Source organism: Tachysurus fulvidraco, chromosome 16 (genome assembly GCF_022655615.1).
Source record: "Tachysurus fulvidraco isolate hzauxx_2018 chromosome 16, HZAU_PFXX_2.0, whole genome shotgun sequence".
NCBI lineage: Eukaryota > Metazoa > Chordata > Actinopteri > Siluriformes > Bagridae > Tachysurus > Tachysurus fulvidraco.
In genome coordinates, this window is record NC_062533.1 from 4,591,667 (window position 1) to 4,619,133 (window position 27,467).

General features: G+C 39.9%; 1 protein-coding gene across 3 annotated transcripts in view; it reads left to right on the plus strand.

Moving 5' to 3' along the window:
- Positions 1-200: 200 nt before the first annotated feature.
- cracd (capping protein inhibiting regulator of actin dynamics) overlaps positions 201-27,467 on the plus strand; it is a 33,902-nt gene continuing 6,635 nt past the window's right edge. Inside the window, exons 1-4 of one of the 3 annotated variants that reach the window (XM_027146117.2) lie at positions 201-485; positions 13,978-14,091; positions 26,791-26,959; positions 27,105-27,237. In XM_027146117.2, coding sequence (XP_027001918.1) covers positions 14,031-14,091; positions 26,791-26,959; positions 27,105-27,237 — 363 coding nt within the window. In that variant the 5' untranslated portion in view covers positions 201-485; positions 13,978-14,030. Of the gene's footprint in view, positions 486-13,977; positions 14,092-24,167; positions 24,321-26,790; positions 26,960-27,104; positions 27,238-27,467 lie in introns of those variants that run through there. The other 2 variants (XM_027146119.2, XM_027146120.2) reach the window with 2 other exon arrangements.

A 27,467-nucleotide genomic window follows, 5' to 3' on the forward strand; every position in this document is an offset into this window, starting at 1 on the left:
CATGCGTACTACTGGAGGTGCATTCTATAATAGCATACTACTTAGTAGGGTAGTATGCATGCGTAGTACTGGAGGTGCAGTCTATTATAGCATATTACTTAGTAGGCTAGTATGCATGCGTACTATTAGAGGCGCAGTCTATTATAGCATACTACTTAGTAGGCTAGTATGCATACTATACTGAGGTAGCTGGTGTGCACAGCGACACCATAAAGGTTTCGATGTACAATGGACTACTTTTCGTGCAAGGCTCCCGGTGCCACACCCTCCGGCACGTGCAGTCGTCGTGCGTGATCCAGCACGCGAAGCCCAAAGCGAGGAAGAGGAGGAGAAAAGGGGGAAGGAGGTAGATGAGAAGGAGGAGGGGAGGAGAACGACGAGCGCGCGCAGCATCAGCAACACACACAAAGAGGTCGGATGGTGTGAATGGGAGATGACGGAGCGCTCGAAACAGGACTGATACACACCATCATACGCACAGGGAGGTAAGACATTTGTCGCTTCATTGTGATGGCTTTAAGCACAGACGCATAGCTTTGTCTGTGATGTTGACCTTGTCGAAGCTCATAGTGTTGTATAGACTGTTCCGTACAGATGTAGGGGGGTGGGGGGTACTGTTGGGATGGGGGGACCGGGGCACGGATGTGTCGACGTGCATCTTATTTAAATGTAAAAAAAAAATAAAAAAAAGCATTATATACCATAATATACACAAGTGACACCTTCTTATATCCTATTTACGCCTTGTGTTGTTTGTCTCTGTCTCACATCTTGTGTTTTCTCCAGCGTCTCATTATGGCTTATATTCTAAAGACATCGCCCATCATTTTCCATACAACATAAAGCACCATATTAACGGGGTTATTTTGTCCTGTCACCAACGTGTGTGTGTGTGTGTGTGTGTGTGTGTGTGTGTGTGTGTGTGTGTGTGTGTGTGTGTGTGTGTGTGTTTTGTTTGTTTATCTATTTCTTTATTTTGTATGAGCAGGAAAAGTCATGGTGATTTAACCCTATGATTTATTTGCACATAGATGCATTTGCTTTTCAAATGTACAGATCAGCCGTGCCACCTTGTATGCTATTGTGCCAAAAGCATGCCAACAACAGCATGGACAGACCGTCCAGACATCAAGACTGTTCTGTCTTACTGCGTCCTAATAGCTAACAGGAATCAGGTTTCAGAATATATCCACAGCTGTGGAATATCGTGTACATCTGCACTGATTTTTTTTGTTTGTTTGTTTTTTTGTTTTAGTAATATTTGGTTTTCTGCAACAAACCCCATGCATTTGTGCGATGATGTCATGTTTGTACTGTAGGCCCACAATACGCTCCCTAACAGGGTATGACATGTATGTACGTTCTGAACTGTTCTCATATGTTGACAAATAGGTGCCTTAGTAATGTAATAGAGTCTAGTGTAAGCTATATACACTCACAATGCACTTTATTAGGATGACTATACTGATACTGAATAGGGTCTGGCTTGCTCTCAAGAGGCTGAATGAGTCTGAGGCTGAATGCTTTATTGCATGGGTTCCACAAGGTGTTGGAAACATTTCTTTGAGATTCCGCATCATTTCAGGTGCACTTTCATAGGTTTTTTGTTTTATCTCATCCAAAACATGCTCTATTTGATTCAGATCCGGTGACCAGTAAAGACCACTAAAGATCAGTGAACTCCTTGTTCGTGAAACCAGTTTAAGGTGACTTCTGCATTGTGACCTGGCACATTAAGATGTTGGAAATTATAGTCATGAAGTCATGCACATGATCAGTGACAATACTCAAATATGCTGTGGCATTCAAGTGATGATTGATTGAGATGATCAGGACCAAGTTAGCTTTCCCACACCATTTCAACACTTCCACCAGCCTGGACTATTGACACAAGGCAAGTTGGGTGCATTGATTCATACTGCTAACAACAAATTCTGATCAAAAACAGTCCAGTTTTGGTGAGTCTGTGCCTACAGCAGCATCAGTTTGCTGTTCTTTGCTGACAGAAGCATTGTAGACGATAGGCCTCAAGGTTTGACGTGTTGTGCACATTGACATGCTTTTCTGCTCATCACAGTTATACAGAGAGGTTATGTGAGTTAGTCTGGTCATTCTTCAGTAATCTTTTACATCAGCAAGGCATTTCTATTCACATAACTACTGCTCACTGGATGATTTTTTCTATACTGCACCATCTTGAGATACTGTTGTGTGTGAAAATCCCAGGAGATCTGCAGTTATAGAAATACTTGCTTTTGGGTCGTGTCTACACAATTCGATGACCTGATCGGCTGCCACACGATTGGCTGATTAGATAACTGCATGAATAATTATGACTCCAGGTCTTCCTAATAAAGTGCTCAGTGAGTGTAATTGATGTTATGATTTTACACATTTACACAGGTTCAGATTACAATTACACACCACAAACAGCTAAAAAACATATAACGTTGCATTCGGTGGTAAAATGACAGTGACATAAATGACAGGTATGTTTAGATTTTAGGCTTCTCTCAGTCACCAAGACAGGCTTATAATCTTTCTGCTGAATCTCATGTCAATTAAAGTTTGTTGCCCAAATGTAAATAAATGGATAAATAAATGAAAATTAAAAACGGGGGGCACGGTGGCTTAGAGGTTAGCATGTTCGCCTCACACCTCCAGGGTCGGGGGTTCGATTCCTGCCTCCGCCTTGTGTGTGTGGAGTTTGCATGTTCTCCCCGTGCCTCGGGGGTTTCCTCCGGGTACTCCGGTTTCCTCCGCCGGTCCAAAGACATGCATGGTAGGTTGATTGGCATCTCTGGAAAATTGTCCGTAGTGTGTGAGTGAATGAGAGTGTGTGTGTGCCCTGCGATGGGTTGGCACTCCGTTCAGGATGCCCGATGTCGCCTGATATAGGCACAGGCTCCCCGTGACCCGAGGAGTTCAGATAAGCGGTAGAAAATGGATGAATGAATGAATGAATGAATAAATAAAAAACAGTGCTTATGGCCATATTTTGAATTATATTGTCTATAAACCATGTCATTTGTAATTAGGTTAATATTACTAAAACATCTTCAAAGTCTGACCTGAGGGCAAAAACATTGATTTCTTCTCAGACTAATTTGTCTTATTTTACTTGACCCAGACAACAACCTTGCAGAAATGGAAAAATATCCGAACGTCAATGTTCTGATCAGAATAAACGGCGGTTTGCTGTAAATGCTGTATTTAATGTATCAGAAGACGAAGACTGCAGGACACCTACGGTATGTCTGTTTCAGTTGGACAGACATGATAGAACTAAAACAGGAGGAACTTGTGAAAGCCTTAAAGTACTTGGCGCTCTATAAATTACTAAAGGCTCTTATTAAGGATTTTCACAGGATAATATAACTAGTCATCTGTGATATTAAGGAAGTTTCATTTAGGAACAAATTAGCAGATAAATAGCAATAAACAAATGTGTCATTTGTGAAAAGCAGGATTAATAATATCTGTAAAGTAGCGTTGGTTTCTTATATATTGAGAGTTTAGTGTCGTAGTGACAGTGGGGTTATTTTTATTTTTACATTAGCATCCAGTTGGGCTTCTTCTGGGTGAATTGCCCCTATGTGAATGTGACTTTGTGTGTATGTGTTGGATTATTTAGGATTGTTGGTGCATCCACGCTACACTTACTAGCCGCACATTATTGACAAATATGATTTAGGTATCTCATGGCATTCCTTGTAAATTTGGTCAGTGAATAAAAATACCTTTGGCTTTACTGTTTTTTTTTTGTTGTCGTTATTTTAAAATATGCAACACGATATATTACAAGTTAATGAAGGCGCAGATGCCAGTTAGGTTCACACTGACATATCAGAGAGCTGAATATAATATTTTTAGCCAAGGGTTACTGTCTTAGTGCCTCCAGGGAAGCAGAAATGACCACAAAATCTGTGATATTCTGAGTAGCTATGATTTAGGGCAGATTTTGCGCAGATTTGGGTGGAGACGTATCGCAGGACGTCACAACGCGCTTTGAGCCGAAGCTTTCTTCCATTCACGTGTGGATAATACAGTATAGCTCAACAGAAATTCATTACATACAGTACGCGCCCTTACTGCCAGGAGTTTAAAAGAAGAGTCATGTGCTTGTGATTTCATCAGTTAGAAAGAAAAAGCACAAAGCACTAAAAGCAAGTTGCATCAAAAATTTGGAAATAAAAAGCCGCAAATAAATCAAGCGTTTTTAACCGAAACGATCGCCAAATATCTTTTTTGCATTTCTCACATTGCTATGTTTAGGGTGTAAAAATTGACATAAAATCTATGTGTATATGATCATTGTCCTTCAGTCTTGTCAGTTCAAGACAATAAATAGGGCAATCGATCTATTTATTGATCCCAGGAGATAAAATCAAATGGCCCTTTGGCCACTGATATATATTCATTAGTATAGATACAATCATATACTGTGACGCCGAAACCACCAGAGATTCTGGCTACATGGCCTCCAGGCTACGCTTCAACTAGGCCAATCCAAGCACGACTAATTTGATGTATACATCAGTAGGAAAAAAAAATCTTGCACAATTAAAGAGAAACAGCAAATGCAGATTATCGAATTGTGGTTTTTCCGAATGAGACAGTAAAGTGTTGAAATACACAATCGGGGCAGTAGGACATGCTGATTGATTGTAAACGATTGGCAGCTCGATCGTGTGTCCCTGAACGACGAGAATACACGTGTACACGTCGGGAGCCGAACCCTTTCATCCCTCACACAAGGAACAGAACATAGCTGATACTGACATGCCCTATTAGCTGGGAGGGTTTTTAATAAATGATACCTAGAAGGCAGAAAACTGTTTATGATGGATGTATTTAACGCTTTGGTTATGCATAGAGTGTTTTTTTTTTGAACGAGGGACAGCCTTCTCTGTTAGATGAGCCCTGCTGAAGGGAAAGAGGGAATTATTGAACAGTGAGCACACCTGCACACACACACACACACACACACACACACACACACACACACACACACACACACACACACACACAAACAAACACACACACACAAAAGACATGCTGAGAAGAGACAATACAGAACAAAAGATATCAGACTGCTGGTTTGATTTTGATTGAATTCTACTCAGAGAACAATACTGACACTGACAAGAACGCTGTCAGAGCAAGAAAGGAATACAAAGGAAAAAAAAACAGTAAACAAGATATAAGACGGAGAGGATAGACATTAGACAGACGGGGCAAGTTGCCAGTATATTAGATAGTAGACACCCTCAAGGTGTATATAATGAAGGGTTAGTAGGGCTTTAATAAAGGCTATGTCTGTATGATTGTGTGGGTGAGACCCTGATATTGGTTTTTCAGCTCAGAAAGTCCCCATTGCCTCATTCATCAGATTCCAGTTGTGTTTCTGCTGGCATGGACTTTACTTTACATAGATAACGTGTTTGTTATGATTAGAGCGAGAGAGAGAGAGAGAGAGAGAAAGAGAGAAAGAGAGAGAGAGAGTGATAATTTGCTAAAGATACACTTTAATTACATTTCTCTCTTCACCTTGATATCTCTTCTAATTTTATACAGCCTCAATACAGTGTAAGTAACTCACTGTGATGATATGAATACACACAGGGACTAAGGCCTAGGAGTGCTTTCTCTCTCTCTCTCTCTCTCTCTCTCTCTCTCTCTCTCTCTCTCTCTCTCTCTCTCTCTTTCTCTCCCTCTCTCTCTCTCTCTCTCTCTCTCTCTCTCTCTCTCTCTCTCCCTCCCTCTCTCACATGTACCCACTTTCTTCTAGCTTGTTGTTGTGAGAAAGAACAACAGGATGCTGACACATACCACATATTTCAGCATATAAACACACACTATCTCTAACGCCACTCAAAGTGAAATAGTGAAGCGTCTCTGATTTCACTGAAACCACAAAAACAAATTGCCAAAAAAAAACAACCTCAGCTAACCCGTGTCTGTGTCTGAGAACAGCGACCGCATTCCAGCATGAGCTTATTACAAGAAGAAGAAAAAACAACAACAAGAAGAAGAAGAAACGTCTAGGCTCTTTATGTGCCTTGTTATTTAATGCTTATTACAAGGTTATATTTTGTATTTCTTTTTTTTAAGTCAGAGAGGCAGCGTGCATTCGATCATTTTGTCATAATGGACAATAATGTCACGGAGTCAGCGGCCACCCAGCTAGCCTCGGCGCAGAGGTGCACGTTTAGCAGGTCAGCGAAATCTAACATCTGCTAACGATGAGGCTAAAAAGCTGCAGTGGCAGATTGGGCTTCACTGCCTTCACTGAATTTGATAAACCAAGCACTTCAGATGTGCTATCAGAGTCAGTTTTGTTTTTGGCCATTCGTAAGAATGTGTGAAAGAAAATATTCACCCTGAATAACTTTTAATTGACTTTATAGAGCAAGATTTATTCACGGAAACCCCTGAAGCATAGGAAGAACAAACAAACTCCACATACACACACACACACACACACACACACACACACACACACACACACACACACACACACACACACACACAGAGGAGGCAGGGATTGAATTCCCACCCTGGACATGCGAGACAAACATGCTAATCACTAAGCTACCAGATCACCTCCTTTTTTTCCTTTTGGTTAAAGGTTTACTACATTACCCACAATACTGTTCAACTACCTGCTGCAAAAAAACCCAAATCTCTACCTAAAGAGAACAACACAGCAAATTTTTATTATCCAGGTCTTTCACCTTCTCATCTATAGAATAAATAGAAGCCTTTATTTTTGTCACACATACATTACAGCACAGTGAAATTCTTATTTTGTGAGGTTGGTGTCAGAGCACAGGGTCAGCTATGATTTAGTATCCCAGGAGCGAGGAGGGTTAAGGACCTTGAAGCTCTGCCAAAGCCCCAACAGTGACAGCGCTAGGGCTTAAACCCCATCCTCCAATCAACAGCCCAGAGCCTTGACTACTTGAGCCACCATTGTTCCCCTGTACTCGTTGCCGATCAGCTTCCATAACTTTCATGTTGACGCTGCTGTCATTTACATTTACACCATTTGGCAGATGCTCTTATCCAAAGTGATTAACATTTATCTCTTTTATCCAGCTGAGCGCTTGGGGTTTAACGGCCTTGCTAAAGGACCCAGCAGACACAGCTCGGAAGTTCTGGGATTTTACCTCACAACTTCTAATCATTTGTTCAACACCTTCATTGGAAACGGTGAATAAGTGAAAATGCTTTTTTTTTCTTTGGTAAAACCTGACTGTTATCCCTTATGTCTGAAGTTGCTGAAATTTCTTTTGTCCTATTAAACACCTCGGTAACAGTCTGTATGGGAGTTGTCTTTTATGGGCAAACGTCTTGCCCTGTTATATGTTACATGTAGAGATTTATTTTGGTGTTTATGACGTAGTGGGTAGTTGTAAGTGGGTAGTGGGTAGTGGGTGGGATGTGGAAGCTCAGTGGTTAAGGTGTTTGACTACTGATCGGAAGATCATTGGTTTGAATCCCAGGTCCACCCCTGAGCAAGGCCCTTAACCCTCAATTGCTCATGTGTATAAAATAAAAAAATAAAAATGAATAAATGTAAGTCACTCTGGATAAGAGTGTCTTGTGAATGTTGTAATCCTTCCTTTACAGTGTTGCTTTTAAAAGGTGGGGCTCATATCGTAGCTTTATATAGTATAAATTCTAGGCGCTAGAAATTTTGACACGTTAGCTAACTAGCAAGCTAAGCATGTTACGTTCGTACTTAGCAACCCTTATGTTACTTAGCAACCCTTATGTTACTCATTTTTTCTGGAGTAATTTTGGGATGTGTTAGGTCTAAACAAAGATGTTACATGGTTAGTTCTGAAATATTTCACTTCACACTGTAAAATAAGGCATGTGTGTGATAGACCTCGCATTCCACATAGTCTCAGAGCTTAAACCTCAGCGTAAACGAGACACTGTCTGAATTTCAGCAGATTCTGACCATAAAATAGGTCTCGTGTGTGACCCACAATTCCTGATTTGTCTCTGAAGCAGCGAAAACCTTTATGAGCCTTTATGAGGTATATTATCTATGTAAACTATCACGATATCGCTTAATGTCATTAAAGCCCTGCAACAGAATGAACACAGCATTTCCTGTGCTGCGTGTCTTTGGCTTTAAAGCACTGGTCTGTGTCGTCAGAAGCAGCGTTATAAAACCATGCCAGCCTGTGGCCCAAGATGGATCACTACGCTTTTTGATGTGCAGTGAGCCCAAGCAGCACGTCCTATTCCTACATGACTATTTAAAACCGGAACATCACAGAGAGACTGATTCAAGAAGGGAAACTCATTTTAACCCACACATGAGCATTTCGCTCGACATACTGTTTGTCCAGTCCATATTTAATTCAAAGTTAGGGGTAACTAAGAATCGAACAAAATATCTACGAATACGAATATCTAACTATCGTACTGTAGCTATGTTACTGTTTGTGAGCAAAGAACGCTGAAGCTAGTTAACTCAAATAGTTTGATTGAAGCGCAAGGTATTTAGTGTTAGAAACTATACATTGCTGTGGTGTACCACAAGTTTCTGCATGTGCACAAGGACGGAAGCGCGCACACACGCATGCACTCACTCACACACGTCTTGTGTTAGCGTTTATATCCCTAGAAAGGGATTTTAAAAACACACACAAACATATAGACACAGATTAACAACTCTTTGTGACATTTCCACAGACATATCACTGAGAAAGTAATAAATAATCAGGTTATAATTATTTGTTCCCTGTGCTTGAACAAGTGGAGAAAGAAGTCTTCTCCCTACTGACTTTTAGCACAAAAGAAAACCTTTCGTACGATAAATGTAACCTGTTAACCAAAGACTATTATCCTGATATCTTTTAATTCGCTTTGGACCCAGTTCTACCATCTTCTTGTTTTAGCTTGATGCAGGCCAATAATTTGCCCCTTTTGACACCCAGTAGCATCTTTCCCACAACCACAGGACACATCTTCCAACATGGCTGTACACACTAAAACTACACATCGCATCGGTTAGGGTTAAAAAAAATGTTTAAAGAAATTTTGTTTATTTAAATGCAAACAATGACTTTTTTCACCATGCAGTGTATCAACAGCTCCCGTCAACATTCAGCAGAACCAAGCAGATACTACACAAGAACCCCAGAATCCTACCTTAACAACAGGCAGAGATTAAATCCAATAGTCTGATCTCTCGCATTTAACAACATACCAGCCTCCGTGAACCGACGATGCGGTCTGGCTCTTTGTAAGAAATATCCTACTAAATGTCTTGCTAGATATTCGTTTACGAATCAGAAGAAAAAGGACGTGAACACAAGGACAAACTACAGTACTGTGGAGCACAGATACTGTTATATAACTCGAATGCTAGAACATGCAGCCCACCTCGCATGTAAAGCCCAATCGAGTGAAAACGAAGAAGATAGTCAGACTCAGATACTGTTGTTACATGCGACATGACGTCCGAGCGCATTGTCGCGGTAGCTTTTTTGTTGTTGTCGAAGGGTCAACGGAATACTTCATGCCGAGCGTTCATCCGTTTTAAATGTACTCTGTATTAATATATTGAATCATTAACGCTTATACTATAGCGTTATACTATTGTATAGCAGCTTAGACAGCAGTTTCAGCTGTAACATGAATGAGTTTTAATATGTTATTGTTTCTATAGTTAAAACTCATACACAGGGAATTGTTAAGTGGACACTTCACAATATCAACACATAGTACATTCGCCTCACACCCTCATCGTTCGGGGTTCGATTCCCGGCCTTGAATTTGGAGTTTCCGTCTTCTTCCTATGATTTGGATGGTTTCCTTCTCCAGTCCACAAACATCCGTTGAAGGTTGATTGATCTCGTCCATAATACGTAAAAGTTCCTGTGTTTGCCTCTTGATTAGTAAGCACCTTGTTCCAGGGGGTACTCTCCTTGAGGCCCCTGGGATAAACTCCAAGCTCCTAGAGACCCTGTGTAAGATAAGCACTACAGAAAAAGGTTAGATGGATGGATGATGTGGTGACGTGGTGACATTTTGTTAGGACAAAATTCATTTAACATTTATGAAAGGAGTCTTGCTGATAAGCTTTGTAAGAAAAAGTCTTCAGGACAGAGAAGTTTACGCTTCTGGTTTCTCTAGACAATGACAGGCAGTGTTTTTAAGGGGGAGGGGGGGCTGCTACAGGAACTGTTTATCACGGTTTTTAATGTCATATGCTAAATATAACCTGTTTCACTTAGTGCTTAGCACCTGGTTCTAAAAAACAGGAACTTACTGGTCTTTTAGATGTACCACAACATTAAATTTACCTATAAGCAAGCCAATAAAATGTTCATTAATAAACACATTGTGTGCTTATATAAAACAAAATAAAGCAGCATGTTGTGCCATATCCCACCTCCCTCCCAAGCTTATGTTATTATTGTACTGTATTGCAGTACAGTACAGTCTGCTGTAAGTTATTTCTTACTGAGCCAACACTTTTCAGCCTTGTCCATTGGTTGGCTAGTATAGAGAAAGCACACTTAAGCAGTTGTGTTACACATTTTGTGGTGTCAAGAAGTTAGCAAGAGGGTGGCTTAGTGGTTAGCACGTTCGCCTCACATCTCCAGGGTTGGGGGTTCGATTCCCGCCTCCGCCTTTTGTGTGTGGAGTTTGCATGTTCTCCCCGTGCCTCGGGGGTTTCCTCCGGGTACTCCGGTTTCCTTCCCCAGTCCAAAGACATGCATGGTAGGTTGATTGGCATCTCTGGAAAATTGTCCGTAGTGTGTGAGTGTGTGAGTGAATGAGAGTGTGTGTGTGTGTGTGTGCCCTGTGATGGGTTGGCACTCCGTCCAGGGTGTATCCTGCCTTGATGCCTGATGACGCCTGAGATAGGCACAGGCTCCCCGTGACCCGAGAAGTTCGGATAAGCGGTAGTAAATGAATGAATGAATGAATGAATGAATGAATGAATGAAGTTAGCAGAATGGCATCTAAAAACAATGGAGATATGGCAAAAGGACAGACAATTGTGAAAATTGCATGTATTGTTTGATTAACAGCTTCAAACTGTGGTGGCTATTGCTGAGAAGTAGCGCATGAGCTTTTGTTTACAGTGAGGGTGAGAGGTCAAGCATAGGATAGTGCACTGACATTAAACACAGCGTTCAGGCTCCCGCGGTCCGGTTCTCCAAAATATTGTCTGAAGTCGGCTTAAAAGCTAAAAGTTCATGGCCTCATTCTCAGGCACTGTAGATCAGAAAGGATGCGAGCTGGTGTTATTCGAAAGCTACTGAGGAGCTCTTTTTAACGGTCCTAACGTGGCACATGTTGGACATTTGCGAAGGCTATCAGTCACACGATTCCTATTTTGGTGATGTTGTAGAAAGGCTGTCTGTAAAAAGGCTTTATGATCATACAAAACCTACACCTAAACTGAGAGAGTTAACTGAGAGCCCTGTAACCTCAGATTTGGATTTGGATTGGTTTACCTTCATCTCCCCATGAAGACAAGATAAATGTCCTCAGGAGGTCCAAATTATCATGTATTTCTTTCTATCTTCATGAGGACCTGGTCCCAGTAAGGAGAGGAAATCTCTCTCTCTCTCCCTCTCTCTCTCTCTCTCTCTCTCTCTCTCTCTCTCTCTCTCTCTCACACACACACACACACACACACACACACACACACACACACACACACACACACACACACACACACACACACACACACACACATATTTACAGTTTTTCAACAATTCTGGTCTTTGTGTGAGTCAGGCAGTTTAAAATGATCAATGCCCATCTGTTCCTCCTGCCTTGTGAAGCTGGCTGAGGAACAGAGTGGCATTCTGTTAGCAGAAACAGAGATGGCTGTAGAAACCAAACCATACCACCTCAGTATCACCCACTCTCTCTCTCTCTCTCTCTCTCTCTCTCTCTCTCTCTCTCTCTCTCTCTCTCTCTCTCTCTCTCTCTCTCTCTCTCTCTCTCTCACACACACTGTTTGGTAATGCTCATAAATATACATGGACACATACTGCACATACTGAACATTATTTCCTCTTCGTTTTCGTTTTCTCACGCTCACAACCCTACATACAGACACGCTTTCCCACACACACATATCCAACGCATGCAGTATACATACTCAAGAATTTTTATATTATTATTATTATTATTATTATTATTATTATTATTATCATTATTATTATCATTATTATACATTTCTCCTACTTTTTAAAGTATTGAAATTTTATTTGTACAGTAAATATAAGTGGAGTAAAATGCACGTGTGAGTTGACCAACACTCCCAAACACTCTTCAGGTCGCAAAGTGACACCTGACTCCAGATAATGCCCCAGTTACACAACAGCAGGGAGGTGGAATGGACACACACACACACACACACACACACACGCACACTTAGATGTCCTTTCACTAGGATACTTCCATAAGAAGGTAAGCCTACGTTTTTGTAGCTCGCATCCGTTTTACAGCTTCCTTTTCTACATGTTAAAATGTTCGTCTCTAAAGGACTGTAGTGTAGCCTGTTAGAGCACAATGCACTTCTGTTCTCAAGACAGCTATTATTTACCATCCTTGTCACTCTGAAATCCTCACAGAGGTCTGTGCTGTTGTTCTACTGTAGCGTTCGGGATACAAAACGACTACACACGAACACATCAGAGATTTTACTGGGGGATTTGTTGGAGTTACTAAATAACAAATCGGATGAATAGCTGAGTACGGCCATCTCTTTACTGTGTTACAGAGGAGTGTGGAAATGTTAGATATCCAGGTTGTTATTGTTTTATATTGTACAGTATCTTTGGGTTAAATCCATTTATTTGTATTAGATAATGATCTGCTGTTTGTTTGGGGATTTTTTTTTTTTTGCATGTACTGTCATTATTATTTGGCTTTAAATGTACATATGTGTATGTGTGTGTATGTGTGTGTGATCCTACACTCTTAAAGGTGGAATGGTTTATACAGAACTGAAAATAATTCACTTGTTTCATATAATGAACCCCAAAATGGTTCTTTATGTGAATAGGTTTCTTTGACTCCGAGTTAGAGGATGCGTTAAGAATAAGGGGTTCTTCTTCCGTCTGCCTCTTCTTCCTCCTCTCCCCTTTTCTTCATCCTCTTCCTTCTTTTTCCTCCTCCTCCTTCTCCACCCTCTTCTTCTTCTTTCTCCTCCTCCCTCTTCTTCTTCCTCCCTCCTCTTCCTCCTCCCTTTTCTTCTTCTTCTTCTTCCTCCCTCCTCTTCCTCCTCCCTCTTCTTCTTCTTTCTCCTCCTCCCTCTTCTTCTTCCTCCCCCCTCTTCTTCTTCTTTCTCCCCATCCTCTTTCTTCTCCTCCCTCTTCTTCTTCCTCCTCTTCTTCCTCCTACTTCTCCCTCCTTCTACCTCTTCTTCTTAAACAAACTAATTCATCTTTTTTGAAATATTCTTATTCATAAACACATGGTTTCAAATCATCTCTTTATTCTGAGATACAGTTCCACACATATGTAATGGCACTAATTTTACCTTACATTACATACTCTACTTTTTTGTGTGTGTATGAAAACGTTTTAAATTGGCCAAGTATATGAACTACTCTAAATAGAACCCTAAGTATGGACTTTTTCTTAATGTTTCTTCAGCATTATTCTGTTTTTCCTCCTCACCTTTATTCCCTCAGTGTTCTCGAATACCAAAAGGAAGTAGCTTTGGTAGAGTAATGTGGAAATGACAACACGAGCTTTTAGTATCTTAATCCATTCTTACAAACCTGTTGCCAAAGCTAGCTTAAAAAATTCATCACCCAGATTCACCCTTCATCTTCTTCCATACATTACCTTATGACTAGCGGTTATCACGTAAGGCTCTTGGGCTTCTGTTTCATCGTATAAACCTCGTCATCACACATCAACCCATGACATTCATATAGACCCGATTCACAGGCTGTGTTATATTTTTCTCCTAAGTCTCAAGGTGCAGCAACAGGTGATTGTAAAGCTACCTGAGGAAGACCGATCCCATGTTCCCTAAGGTTTTCCTTCAGTGGTATGCGGCATTTTCTTCTTGTGCAGCTAAATTAGGTAAAGGTGCACTTTCACGCACCGGACATTGCATCACTATGTATGCCTGCTTTGCTACAGCATTGCCCATAAGCTGTAAAGCCGCTCCGCTGCAATGTAAAGACGTAAGGCGTTAGAAATTTACTGTGTTTTTTTTTTTTTGTTTTTTTTTAAATATGTCAAAAGTGTCAAAACTGTTCCATTACTTTAGTTTACCATGTGGAGAGAAAGTGTACATAAAGAAATATACAAATACAAATACAGCAATTAATATTCTAGAAAAATAAACAACTATGAGATAAAAAACTATTATACCCTGCAAAACTTTTTTTTAAATACGCACATTTGGCATGACTTGAATGTGTTTAGTTTATAAATATAATCATTACCTGGAGCTTACACATGAGATGAAACTCGAAACCATAACGCTGATGTTTTAAAACAAAAGCATTATCACGGCACTGTTTATTAGTCGTGGCTTAAAGAGTTGAATTTAACACTATACTTAGTCATACTGTAGTTCCTGTAACCTTTTTACTTTAATACCGAATTCACGAATTAAGCACGTATAATAATAAACCTCGTCTTTTATTTAAAAAAAAAACACGTCTTGGTTGAGAAACGTAATATTTTTATGTGAACGATACATCTTATTTTTTCACATTCCCTCTTTAGTGTATTAAAACAGGGGGACACGGTGGCTTAGTGGTTAGCACGTTCGCCTCACACCTTCAGGGTTGGGGGTTCGATTCCTCCTTGTGTGTGTGGAGTTTGCATGTTCTCCTCGTGCCTCGGGGGTTTCCTCCGGGTACTCTGGTTTCCTCCCCGGTCCAAAGACATACATGGTAGGTTGATTGGCATCTCTGGAAAATTGTCCATAGTGTGTGAGTGAATGAGAGTGTGTGTGTGTGCCCTGTGATGGGTTGGCACTCTGTCCAGGGTGTATCCTGCCTCGATGCCCGATGACGCCTGAGATAGACACAGGCTCCCCGTGACCCGGGAAGTTTGGATAAGCGGTAGAAAATGAATGATTGTATTAAAACTAACGCAATGCGAAAAGATAGGAAACTATCTGGCAGTGTAACGGTACCAAAGCTATGTTTCCGTCGATTTTAATTCTTTAATGTATTAATGAAAAAAATGTACTTGTCAGTAGTCCAATGCTTCGTTCACACATGCACTGAGTCATAGTGACCAATTGGGATATTCATTGATCTCATGACTCATTTTCAATTTGACCTGGACAAATGAGCCACAGCGATGTGTAGTTAGTAGACGTGGGCAATAGGAGTTATGCTAGTAGAGGTCACGTGAGCCGTCACACCGACACACTGTTTCTCCATCATCTCGTATGATGCAGTAGATATAAACGCCAAAATCTCCCTCCAGAACGTTTCATTTTGAAATATTTGAAATGCTAGTTTCTCTGCCCACTAATAATAAATGTTGTTAATATGGCAACCATTGGTAGAAATGCCTGAAGACTTGTATATATAATTTATAAAATAAAATCACTATGTTTGAACGGAGCTTTAGATTATGTGGCGCGACTGTCATGTGAGCTGTTACTATAGAAATAACAACATATTATAAAGCGTGCATTAATATAAACCTGTCATTCATGTTACAGCCGTGGTGGTAGAATTACCTAAAAATCATTAGCACTTAAAAGTTGATAGCTTTAAACAACCCGTATTTGAAACGTTTTTTTTTGTTTGTTGTTTTTTTTGCAGTGCACTGTGGGATTTTTTAGGGAGCGATCGTTCCACAGCACAGATTTAAAAGGTGCCCTGACTAGTGAACTAGAGCCGATTGAAACACGCCCTAAGACTTTGAATCGTGATGTAAAGAGAAACTTAACCTAAGATCAAAACACTTATAATCATTTCACAATTTTATTTTAAATTAACATTTAACAAATGATTCACATTATTTAGACATGAGAAAAATCACACATGAAGGATGTTTACTAAAGTACGACAAAAAATATGTACACAGAATTAAATGTGCAACAGCATAAAATCTAAATTTATGGAACTCTAGAAATTAAAAAAAAAACAAAAAACACAAAAACAACAATAAGTATTAAAAGCCAGAGAAAACTAAGTGAGCGTTGAGGGCGTGTCACGGCGGATGTGCGTGTTACGTCTCGGCTTACACCGCTAAGGTTACTGTCCTCTCCATTCAAGTCTGCCAAATTTGCACTGAGCGTGAGAACTGCTGGCTTTTCAATAGACTGCTGCTCTTTTATGTTTTTCTTAACATTTCTCAATTCTATTGGGGGAAAAAAAATACTTCTGTCGAAAAATATATCAGGATGCCGATGTCACATTGGCATTTCGCTCATATTTACTGATTTAAGTGAAGATACCTGAAGCACAATAATTATGAAGAAGAGGGCATTGATATCTGATAGTCTGTTGGTCCAAGTGACACAAAAGGAATAAGTGGACGGATTTAATAGACAGCAAATGAGCATTCAGGCCTCAAGACTGATGTGTTGGACAAGGGTAATGATCTGAGTGACTCTGACAAGGGCCAACATGGGTCATGGGGACCCAAAGCTCAATGGCACACTTGAGTCACACAGCTTCAGTGGCTCTGATAGAAAGGTGTCAGATGTTAATGTTATGTCACTATCTAGTACTACTGTAGCTAGAGAAGTTTAGCAAGCTGACAAATCAGTGATGTGATAAATCCAGAAACCTGGGTAGACTGGACACAAGGCAGGAACACACACACAGGATGAGACAGCTAACCTTACCAGCTAGTGCTAAATAAGCAATATTAAACTATGAGTCATTATTGTAGATAGTTTCACAGCGTTTAAAGTATCGAAACTTTTGACAAGGAAACACTGGGACCTTTGAGTTTCCTTAAAACGTAACAAATCTTCATACTGCTTCGTAAACCAAGCAGAAAGCCCCACAGACAGCACTCTATAACTGAACACCGGTCTATTCTAGGGTCCAGTGGACAAGCCTAGTCTTACAGAATTATTATATTAACCAAAATATAGTGATATCAACCAAAATAAGTAATACATCCTCCTCACAGATTCAGGGTTTCCCAGACCAGACCTGAGCACAGGTTACTGTCCGATTAATGCCGGGTTTCTTCCTAAATCCAATAACAAGCCCGGTTGATAAATATATGATTGTGTACGTGCACAGTGCTTTGAGACTGAGGTTCCATCCAGGGTATTTTCCAGCCTTCCGCTTCGTATTCCCAGGACAGACTACAGATCCAATGTGACCCAGACTAGGATAAACAGCTACTGAAAGAGAGAGTATGAGTGAGTTAGTGAGTGAGTGAGTGAGTGAGTGAGTGAGTGAGTGAGTGAGTGCAGTAACATCAGACAGAAACACCAGCTTCTATTGTCAAAGCCAGTAGTTTGTATCTTCCGGTTCATAACAAGCCGACGTGTGAGCTTACCTGCGAGTGCACACAAGCATTAAAGCAGTCCAGACACCCAAGTGCCACAAATATGTGAGGTGAAGGCAGATTCAAGTGCAGACGAATTTATAGTGAAAATGCAACAAAAATAAAAACACCTAATACATTAAATATGGAACTATGAAAATGCAAAAAACAAAGCCTATCAGTGACAAACAGCATGAGGAAACAGGCAGAAACACAGCAGTGTGATCAGTAATATGGAACATGGTCATGTGACTTTCTGGGGCTGATGGGTAACGTAGTTCAGCTCCCAAATGATCGCCAAATACTAAATTAAAATCATATGTAATTAATTAAATTTGTTTAAAATAAATAAAGATAAATTCAATTAGTAATAATTTAACAATCAAGTTGCATTTTGTTTGTATCTTATTTTTTTAATGATCACCAAATTCTACAAAATAAAATCATGGTAAACAATGGTAAACTAAAGAATGAATTGGAAATTGAATTAGTTGATAAATAGCTTTAATTTAAATGACAGAATTATTTGTAAGATGTTTCATTATTTCTTATGATTCTTTTTCTTCTTCTTCTTCTTATTATTATTTATTGTACTTACTGTATGCAGTGCTTTGCAGAATTACAGAATGCTTTCATTAGCGCAAATATGCTGACTAATGACTACACTCATAAAGTGATACCATTATGCTTCTGCCGCGCCAGACCCGGTGTGTGTGTGTGTGTGTGTGTGTGTGTGTGTGTGTGTGTGTGTGTGTGTTGCATATCTTATCAGGAATATCAGGAAGTGCCATGAAATCCGCTGCGCAGGATTGATGTGTCGTCCTCAATTTGTCCTCAGTATCTTTGCGTGTTTATCTCAGAATATTAATGATTGTCTAGACATTTCTAGATGTCCTAGACATTTCATTAAAATGATATTTTCTGTTACAGGAAACAGGGAAAAACCCAGCTAAGATTAGTGTGCACTTGCATGCTGCATGAAGCTGAGTTTGTGGGCTAAGTGAATCATGCTTCTGTTAGCCAGAAAGCTGCAGCTGCGCGCGCGTGTGTGTGTGTGTGTGTGCGCGCGTGTGCATGTGTGTGTCTCTGTCTGTCTGTCTGTCTGTCTGTCTGTCTGTCTATCTGTCTGTCTATCTGGCCAGGGATCTGTTTCCTAATCTGAAGCACATGCTGTACTTTGTGCTTTCTAGCATCATCCCATTCACAGCTTCTGCAAAACACACACACACACACACACACACACACACACACACACACACACACACACACACACACACACACACACACACACACACACTAACTCATTCCATGAATGACAAAAGACTCATATTCATCTCAGTCGTGATACAGTGTATGAATAGTTTATATTACATGTATATTATTGTTGTATATTATTATTATTATTATTATTATTATTATTATTATTATTATTATTATTATATTGCACTGCAGGGGAGTAGAAAACCGCAAAAACTCCCCAGTCCAAAGACATTTGTTGTAGGCTGATTGGCATCTCTTAATTGTCTGGAGTATATATATATATATATATATATATATATATATATATATATATATATATATATATATATATATATATATATATATATATATATATATATACACATTAAACATTGTGCAGTTAGCTATATAGGTTGGTTTGTCAGGTGAAGCGTTTCCCCACAGAATCTGAACACTTTTAAACTATCAGTCTCAAGGCCATTTTAATGAGTTAATGCATTCGAGTAAATTTCTGTAAAATAAAGTACACTGATTTCATACAGGTCACTGTCTGGGGAAGGAAAATAATATAGATCACTTATCACATTTACTAACAAAAGAAGAACATGGAAGCAGCAGTTTTTTTCCCTTAAAAATTAAATTTAATTAAAAAAGGAAAAGATTTTTTTAGAGGAGAATCTGAGAGAAGACAAATGATACATAAAAAAAGAAATAAAGAAATAATGTCATACCGAAGACTTACTTTATTTAGTGCGTTACCATTTATTCCTCTCTGTAGTAAATTGCTCTATATGTGGAAAACGTTTTAGATAATTATTTGCGTTACACCAACGGCGTCCAGTCTAATCCGGTCAGGTCCGGTGTGGGTCTGGGTTTTCATTCCAAACAAACAGGAGACACACCTGATTCCACCTGTTTAATCAGCTGATCTTGAGCATTCAATAAACTCAGGTGCGGCTTCTGATTGATTGGAAAGAAAGCCTGCATTTACATTCACACTGGATCATTCAGGATTAAATCAGACATCCCTTCTTTTCAACGCTTGCGTGTGTGTGTGTGTGTGTGTGTGTGTGTGTGTGTGTGTGTGTGTGTGTGTGTGTGTGTGTGTGTGTGTTTGGATGTGCTCAGGTGTGCATCATTCTATACTGTAAGATGATAACAGTAAGTATCTTCATCTCCAGTCATTAATCTGAATCTAGCAATTACTCCCTTGACTGGCTCATCTACATTATCTATAATGTAGTAATGACCTAAATAATCTAATGACAGCTCTCTTTCTTTCCATATTATCATTATGATGGAATTAAATTACACACACACACACACATACACACACACACACACACACACACACACACACACACACACACACACACACACACACACACACACGCACGCACACACACGCACAGAGGTGTGTAACTTGAGCCTGTAATTCAATTCCAAACTTGAACAAATACTCTGTCTGCCATTCTCTTTTGCCAAAGCAGTAACACATTAATTGCATTTTGTTTAATCCACTTGTTTAAGGAGAATTGATTACAGATGTTTTTTACTCCTTAAAAAACAGAGTGAGATAGACAGGACGCTTGGGGATGGAGGAATATAGTGACGTTGAGGAAATAAAGTGGTAAAGCCGTTGATGGCTTAAGTGAGGAGAGGAATTAGGAATTAGTAAGCTGAAAGATAAAAGGAGAAAAAGTTCAGTTAAGGTGTGTGTGTGTGTGTGTGTGTGTGTGTGTGTGTGTGTGTGTGTGTGTGTGTGTGTGTGTGTGTGTGAGAGAGAGAGAGAGAGATCAGACGCAGGTGAGCCATCAGCATCATGGTCTCCCTGAGCAACTGAGAGCTCACATTTCTTCTAATCTTCCTCACCTCCTCCCCCATACACTCCTCAAATCCAAACACTTCCACTTCTCTTCACACCAGATCCAGCACAAATATCCCACGTGTTCATATTTCTCCTCACTCTCTACCTTTGATGCAGGTAAAAAAAAAAAGCTCTCCGTAACCATGGTGATGGACAGTAAGGAGGCTAAGCGTGACGCACGTGTAGAAGTAACCTTATCTGAAGGCCCAGGTAAACAGAGCAGCCATCTTAAAGAGACAGTGCTCCAACCAAAATTATGTCACTGTGTTAAAGTGGAGCAGTTAAAGGTGATAATTACCTAATTTAGTGCTGTCTCTTTAAGAGGAGTGTGATGCTGATGGGGTGTAAGTGCTCATTAAAGCTTACAAAAACCCACTCAGGACTTGTGTGCCGTGCTCCGTGCTCTTCCGGTATATTCCGTTGCTGTGTTTCGTGTGATGCTGTGCATCTTATGATACTACATATCATTACCTTTCCATGATTTCAATTTAAAGTGTCATCTTATTCCAGGTCCAGCTCGATGTTTCGAAGATGTTTTGAGAGGAAAGAACTCTGTGCTAAATGAATAAGGCAATATAATGTTAAGGAGCCATTAATAACTGTTTTATAGTATATTGAGATGAAGTAAAGTCTGTAAGTAAAGAATAAATAATAAAATAATAAAAGAACAACGACATTAATAGGATAGAAACAAATCCAGAAATTGTCAACAATACGCCAGGTTCATACACAAAGGTTTGATATCAGAATGCAAACTCAGTCCAATCCATGAATTGAACTTAGAAGCATGAGAAAGATCGAGTCATCATACATATGGCTCAAAATTTACAACATAAACGGGCGAATGTTGAGACTTCCATAGTGTACCGATAAAACAGTAGGAGAAATACACAGACGTCCTACTGCTTTGCTGAGATTCCTTGCATTGATTCCATGCAATAGGACAGGTGGTGTAAGTGTTATAGGTGTTAAACTTTGTTCCTTTTGGTTAAACTGTACTTTTTTAACAACACCTGAGCTGACATGTTGAAGGTTTAAACAAGAAAAAGAAGGTGTTTTTTTTTTTTTTTTTTTTTTGTGGAAAATATATATCCAGATTTATACTACACACATATACTGATCAATAAGTGGAGCTGTCTTTACTGAGTTGAATGCAATATGTACTGAATTGCACCTTCGAATTGTGGCCTGAAACCTAAAAGTGTTTTTTTGATATGAAGTATAGCTGTACTTGTAGGTTAATTGATGCAGGATTGATGAGGAGTTGTGGCATTGAGCTTTGGGGTCATTCTCTTTTAACAGAGGCCCAAACATTTTATTTGCTTCTGTTTTGTGGTGCTCATGTTCAGCATTGACTGCCTTTGTCACTCCACAGTTGTGGTTAATGACTCATATAAAAGTAAATTAGTCATTGAAAAGTAAAAATAAAAGCGTTTGTAAGTAAATGGTAATATCAAACCCATCTCTGTAGTGTTATGTTTCATGAAGAACATACAGAACAATGACAAAGCATAAAAAAATCTGACAATTTAATGTATTAATGTTAATTAATGTGTTAATGCACCACGCAGGGTAAAGAACTGAGTGTGTGTAAAGTTTTGAACAGGTTCATGGTGTACGTTCAGGAATTATTCTGTCTTGTGAAATATACGTGTTGCTTGTTGTTCACTATAATATTTCTATTCCTTAAATTCGAGTTGATCGTTATTTTCATCATTGGTGTAAATGCACTGGTGAGTTTAGATGTACTGAGCTGTTCAGTGGATTTGTCTCAGTGTAATTTTTTGATGGTGTGGATTAGCGTCATCGCCTCCGGTTGTTCTGTAGTATTGAGTCGAGTGGCACAGATGCGTCAAGCGGCACCAAATGCCTCTCTCCTGGCAGAGTGCTGTCCAGTTCAGTTCCACGCCTCAGTGACTGAACATGCCTGCAGAGGGAGAGAGAGAGAGAGAGAGAGAGAGAGAGAGAGAGAGAGAGAGAGAGAGAGAGAGAGAGAGAGAGAGAGAGAGAGAGAGAGTTAATAAGTGGATAAATAGATGCATAAGAGTGGCGGAAATGGGGCTCAAGGAACTGGGAGAAACACAATTCTCTAAAAGAGTCTGAAAGAAAGAAAGAAAGAAAGAAAGAAAGAAAGAAAGAAAGAAAAAGAAAGAGAGAAAAAATACGCGATGGATGTAGATAAAGACGAAGCGAGATGAACAAAGCGATAGAGAGGGAGAGAGAAAAAAGGACTAAGCAAATACAGAATATAAGTGACGTGACATACGGCTAAGTACAGTGACCCATACTCAGAATTTGTTCTCTGCATTTAACCCATACAAAGTGCACACGCACAGCAGTGAACACACACACCGTGAACACACACCCGGAGCAGTGGGCAGCCATTTATGCTGCGGCGCCCGGGGAGCAGTTGGGGGGTTCGGTGCCTTGCTCAAGGGCACCTCAGTCGTGGCCGGCCCGAGACTCGAACCCACAACCTTTGGGTTACGAATCAGACTCTCTAACCATTAAGCCACGACTGCTTAAATAGAGATATAAACAGAAAGAGGAAGAGTGAGAGGGCGATAGAGAGACCTGAAGAAAGAGAGGCAAACAGAGGCAGGAGGATAGAGAGAGAAGGGGGGGTTTTAAGTATAGGTCTTCACGGGCCCACTTAGATCCGAAAACCCGAGGTCCGACCAGAGACCCGAGCGGGTTCGGGTCTAAAAGTTTCATGTGTACCTCGGACGCGGGTCGGGTATAATAATATCGGCGTCGGGTCTCGGGTAATTTAAAATGAATGTGTTTTTACCGAACGGACCCTAGAAGACCCGAACTACTGTATCTCGGGTGTGTTCATCGACTCGAGTCCTTTTCCAACCTCTTCTCTGTTTGCCAAGACCGCTTGCGACATGTGGCTGGTGACGTGTGGCTGGCGGTAAACTACAGTAATTTTCGTTGAAACACACCTGTCAATCAATTTTGAATCCATGCTGTAAGCTGTTACTTTAGTGTAGAGTAAGGCAACATTCGGGTCCAGTCGGGTTAAAAAAAAAAAAGCCAACGGGTCGGACTCAGGTTTGTCTCGGGTCGGGTCTTTCTTAAAAAAAATAAAAATTATGCACGTCGGGTTCGGGGGAAGCTTCAGCACTGTCAGAATATTGTTGAATATTCGGTCTTGTCGAATATGTACAGTATACTGTATAGCATGAAAACTAGCAATGTTACAGAAACGACTCTACTCGAAGTGGTGATTTTAGAGATCTTAAAGATCTAGAGATTTTAAAGAACATCACAGGAACACATGAATCACTGACACTGTTGTCGTTCTTCCACACGGCCTTTGTGTAGTAAAACACTATTTTGTAACTCTACACTTTCTTTCCACTTTTAGCCTGTAACAGATCCACCCAGGTCCCTAAACGCATTTACTGTGTCAGTGGTGTAGGGTGGCCCTTTAATGAAAGAGATCACTCACACACACACACACATACACACACACACACACACACACACACACACACACACACACACACAAATGCAGACATTTGAACTAGACTCTTATCTATCCATCTCTATGGGGTTTATGGTTGAACATATTTCGATGGCAGGCCCAGACTTATAGAAGAAACCAAAGGTCCTTCTCTTATCTTTAATTCAACCCTGTTACATGGAAACAGTCACAGAGAATGATTCGGAATGACATGGCTGTGAAAGTGTTGTGAAAACTCTGTTACAATTGGTAGGTCAAAATACTTTTTTTTTTAATGTAATTTAATTTCGAATATTTTACATGAATACAAATCTGACATTAAATTCGAGACCTACTTACTGTATTAGCAAGAGAAGTGAGAGGGAACGTATAAAAAAATAGCTTTCGGTTTTTAAAATCCACGTGGAAATGTGGACATATTCGACTGCTGTAGAAAATGATTAGAATGAAATAAATCCTCTTATTCACTTTAGATTAAATTCGCTTCAGCAGATGAAGAGGTGCAGAGCCGGGAACGGGTAAAATAACGGGTTTCATAAATATTGTAGTTAACCAAATCGATTCTTTTTAATAACCGTACCATCACTTTGCGACGACTTTTGTGATCGTATCACAGAGTTTGTGTTATGATAATAAATTGCTTGAGTTGAAATGAACTGAACACAATACAAATAAATTGGTGTGTTGAAATAAATAAAAGATGACTCATTCTAAACCAATCATTTTATTTAGATGCAGTTTATAGTGTCTAGATATTCACAATACAGCACCCAGTATTAGCGTGGTAATGAGTTCATTTGATGTGGACTTTAGAATAAATGGACTTTGGACTTATTTGATAATAACTTTGATAATAACTTATAGATTATAAATAATCAACTAAAAATAGTCTGTGTATGTATACGTGGTTAAAATTTGGATAATGAACTGAATGAATGTATATAGAAAGGATTTGGATGAGTGTGTGTGTGTGTCCTGCGATGGGTCGGCACTCCGTACAGGGTGTATCCTGCCTTGATGCCCGATGACGCCTGAGATAATAGGCACAGGCTTCCCGTGACCCGAGAAGTTCGGATAAGCGGTAGAGAATGAGTGAGTAAGTGAGAAAGGATTTGGGCAGAGCATCCTATATATTTGCTCTACAAAATACAAAGAACATAACACTATACATTTCACTCAGATGAACCCGAATCTCTGCCTGCGCTTTTCTGGTTAAAGATGCCCTGCCACACGCATTTCATTACTTTTGTGGAAAAAATGCCTTGGTTACCTTCTTTCAAGCCATTCTAGTGTGGTATAGAAAGCCTGCAGGAAAACTCAGCTCGATTTGCGCCGGTTCTCATTAATATTCAATGAGCCATGCTGCTTGGCTCCGATTGGCTAACCGCTAGGATATGAGAGCATGACTATTCATTCACACAGCGCAATAAGTAGCCTAGGCTAGAGGAACCTTGTTTACAATCACCTGGAATTGCGGCAGAATGGCTTCTTCAGGTATATTGACGTTCAGCCATCCTTGCTGTATAGGAAACTCATGAGCTACACGAATTCTGTGGGCGCGGTCTCAAATGGGAGAGCTCATGAATAGTAATGAGCTCCATCATTTCTACGTCACTCTGAGCAGCTTTCCTAATTGACCTGATTTCTCCGCTTATTTCTTTTCAGTGGCTAGAGCTGACCGGGGAGGTAGCAGATCATTTTCAGTTCAAGTAAAAACGGTTTTGTGTGGAAGGGCACCTTTAAAGCAAAATATGCATCCATAAAGCACACATATCTCCACTTCTCATGGTTCATCACTGCGAAATCTAATATTGTATAGGAATTTATGAATAACATTTGTTAGATCGTCTTATATGCACCCCAAAGCTGTATTCAGTGCAAGAATGCATTGTACAGTGAGCTTTTCCACTGAGAATTAAGTACATTTTGATTAATCATGGTGGTTAATCACAGCGGGCAGCGTTTCTGTCGTATTGCTCAAGGGTCCACAGGGTTTTAACTTGAGCTCGGCTTAATCGTGTCGATATTCGTGTGTGCATCTTTGTGCATTGAATAACTTTAGCCTGGTTGTCTGTAAACCTTCGAATGTGACCTTAACTTTTAAAATGTATCTGTTGATTTTACATTGTGACAAATTGGTGGTATAATTTATATATTTCTTCAATTCCAACCGATTGCTTACTGTTAGCTATTAACTTCGAAGCATTTTGCCTGGTATCTGTAAATGTCTGTAGTGTATGAATGGGCGTTTGTGCGTGTGATTGCTCCCTATGACCTTGTGTAGCATAAATGCTACAGAAATGGATGGATGGATGGATGGATGGATGGTAAGCAGTTGGAAACCAGACTTGAAGTGTGTTTGCTCAGAGTTCCGACACAAACAGCATAAAAACATATATGTATATCATTACGTTCTTTTCGACTTAAAAACAGAACTTCAAAAGGATGCGTGTGTTATGTTATAATTCTCTGAGGCTGGATTAGGTGTGACTAGTGAGTGACATCATCTGAAATAAACCTCAGTGGGTTTTTTGTGTGTCTTGGTTTAAAAGACGCAAAAAAAAGTGTCATTATTCAGTAAGTGAAATAGTCGATTACCGATACGCACTTACACTTTCATACCTTCACGCCTTCACACTTCACTCACAGTCACAGAACTAAAATTGTCTCTTTCATCACATGATGATGATGATGATGATATCTATTTTCTGACTTGCAGACCGGCGGCGGCCAAGTAAATTCCAGCCATTCCGCCGCCTGTTCGGGAGGAAGAGGAGGAAGGAGACAGAGCAGGGGTTTGAGGATCCCAAACTGAAACCCAGCCACTCCACTAGTGATGTTTGCAATGGGGTGGTCTCAGGCCTGGATGAGTCCAAACAGCATCTGAGGTTATAGAGCTGGCAGGAATGTTCCTAAATCATTCGGAAAAAATGAATATGAAATACTAGCGTTTCTTCAAATATTGACTTTCATGACGCATCAGCTTTTTCACCTAAATACTCTGTGTGTGTGTGTGTGTGTATGTGTGTGTAGCGAATTAAATCCCCTGGGGTCTCGAGCTTTTTCACATGAAAGCATCTTCATCCCTGAGGATTCTGTAGAGAAGCCGGGCTCAGATTTGACCATGTCTCAAGAGAACGTATCAGACAAAGTCAGGAACCTGCAAGTAAGTGTATTTAATGATTCTCTTATACAGATTAATATATGTGCAAACACATATTTTAAGTTGGATAGGCTGTTACAATAATGGAATACAACACCTCATTTCATGCTGTTACAGAAGATAATTAATGACTGATGGTGTACACATAACAAATCAATCAATCACAAAAATTGCAAATATGAAGCAAACAATAATACTAAGCATTACATAACTTAAATATATTTAAAGAAATA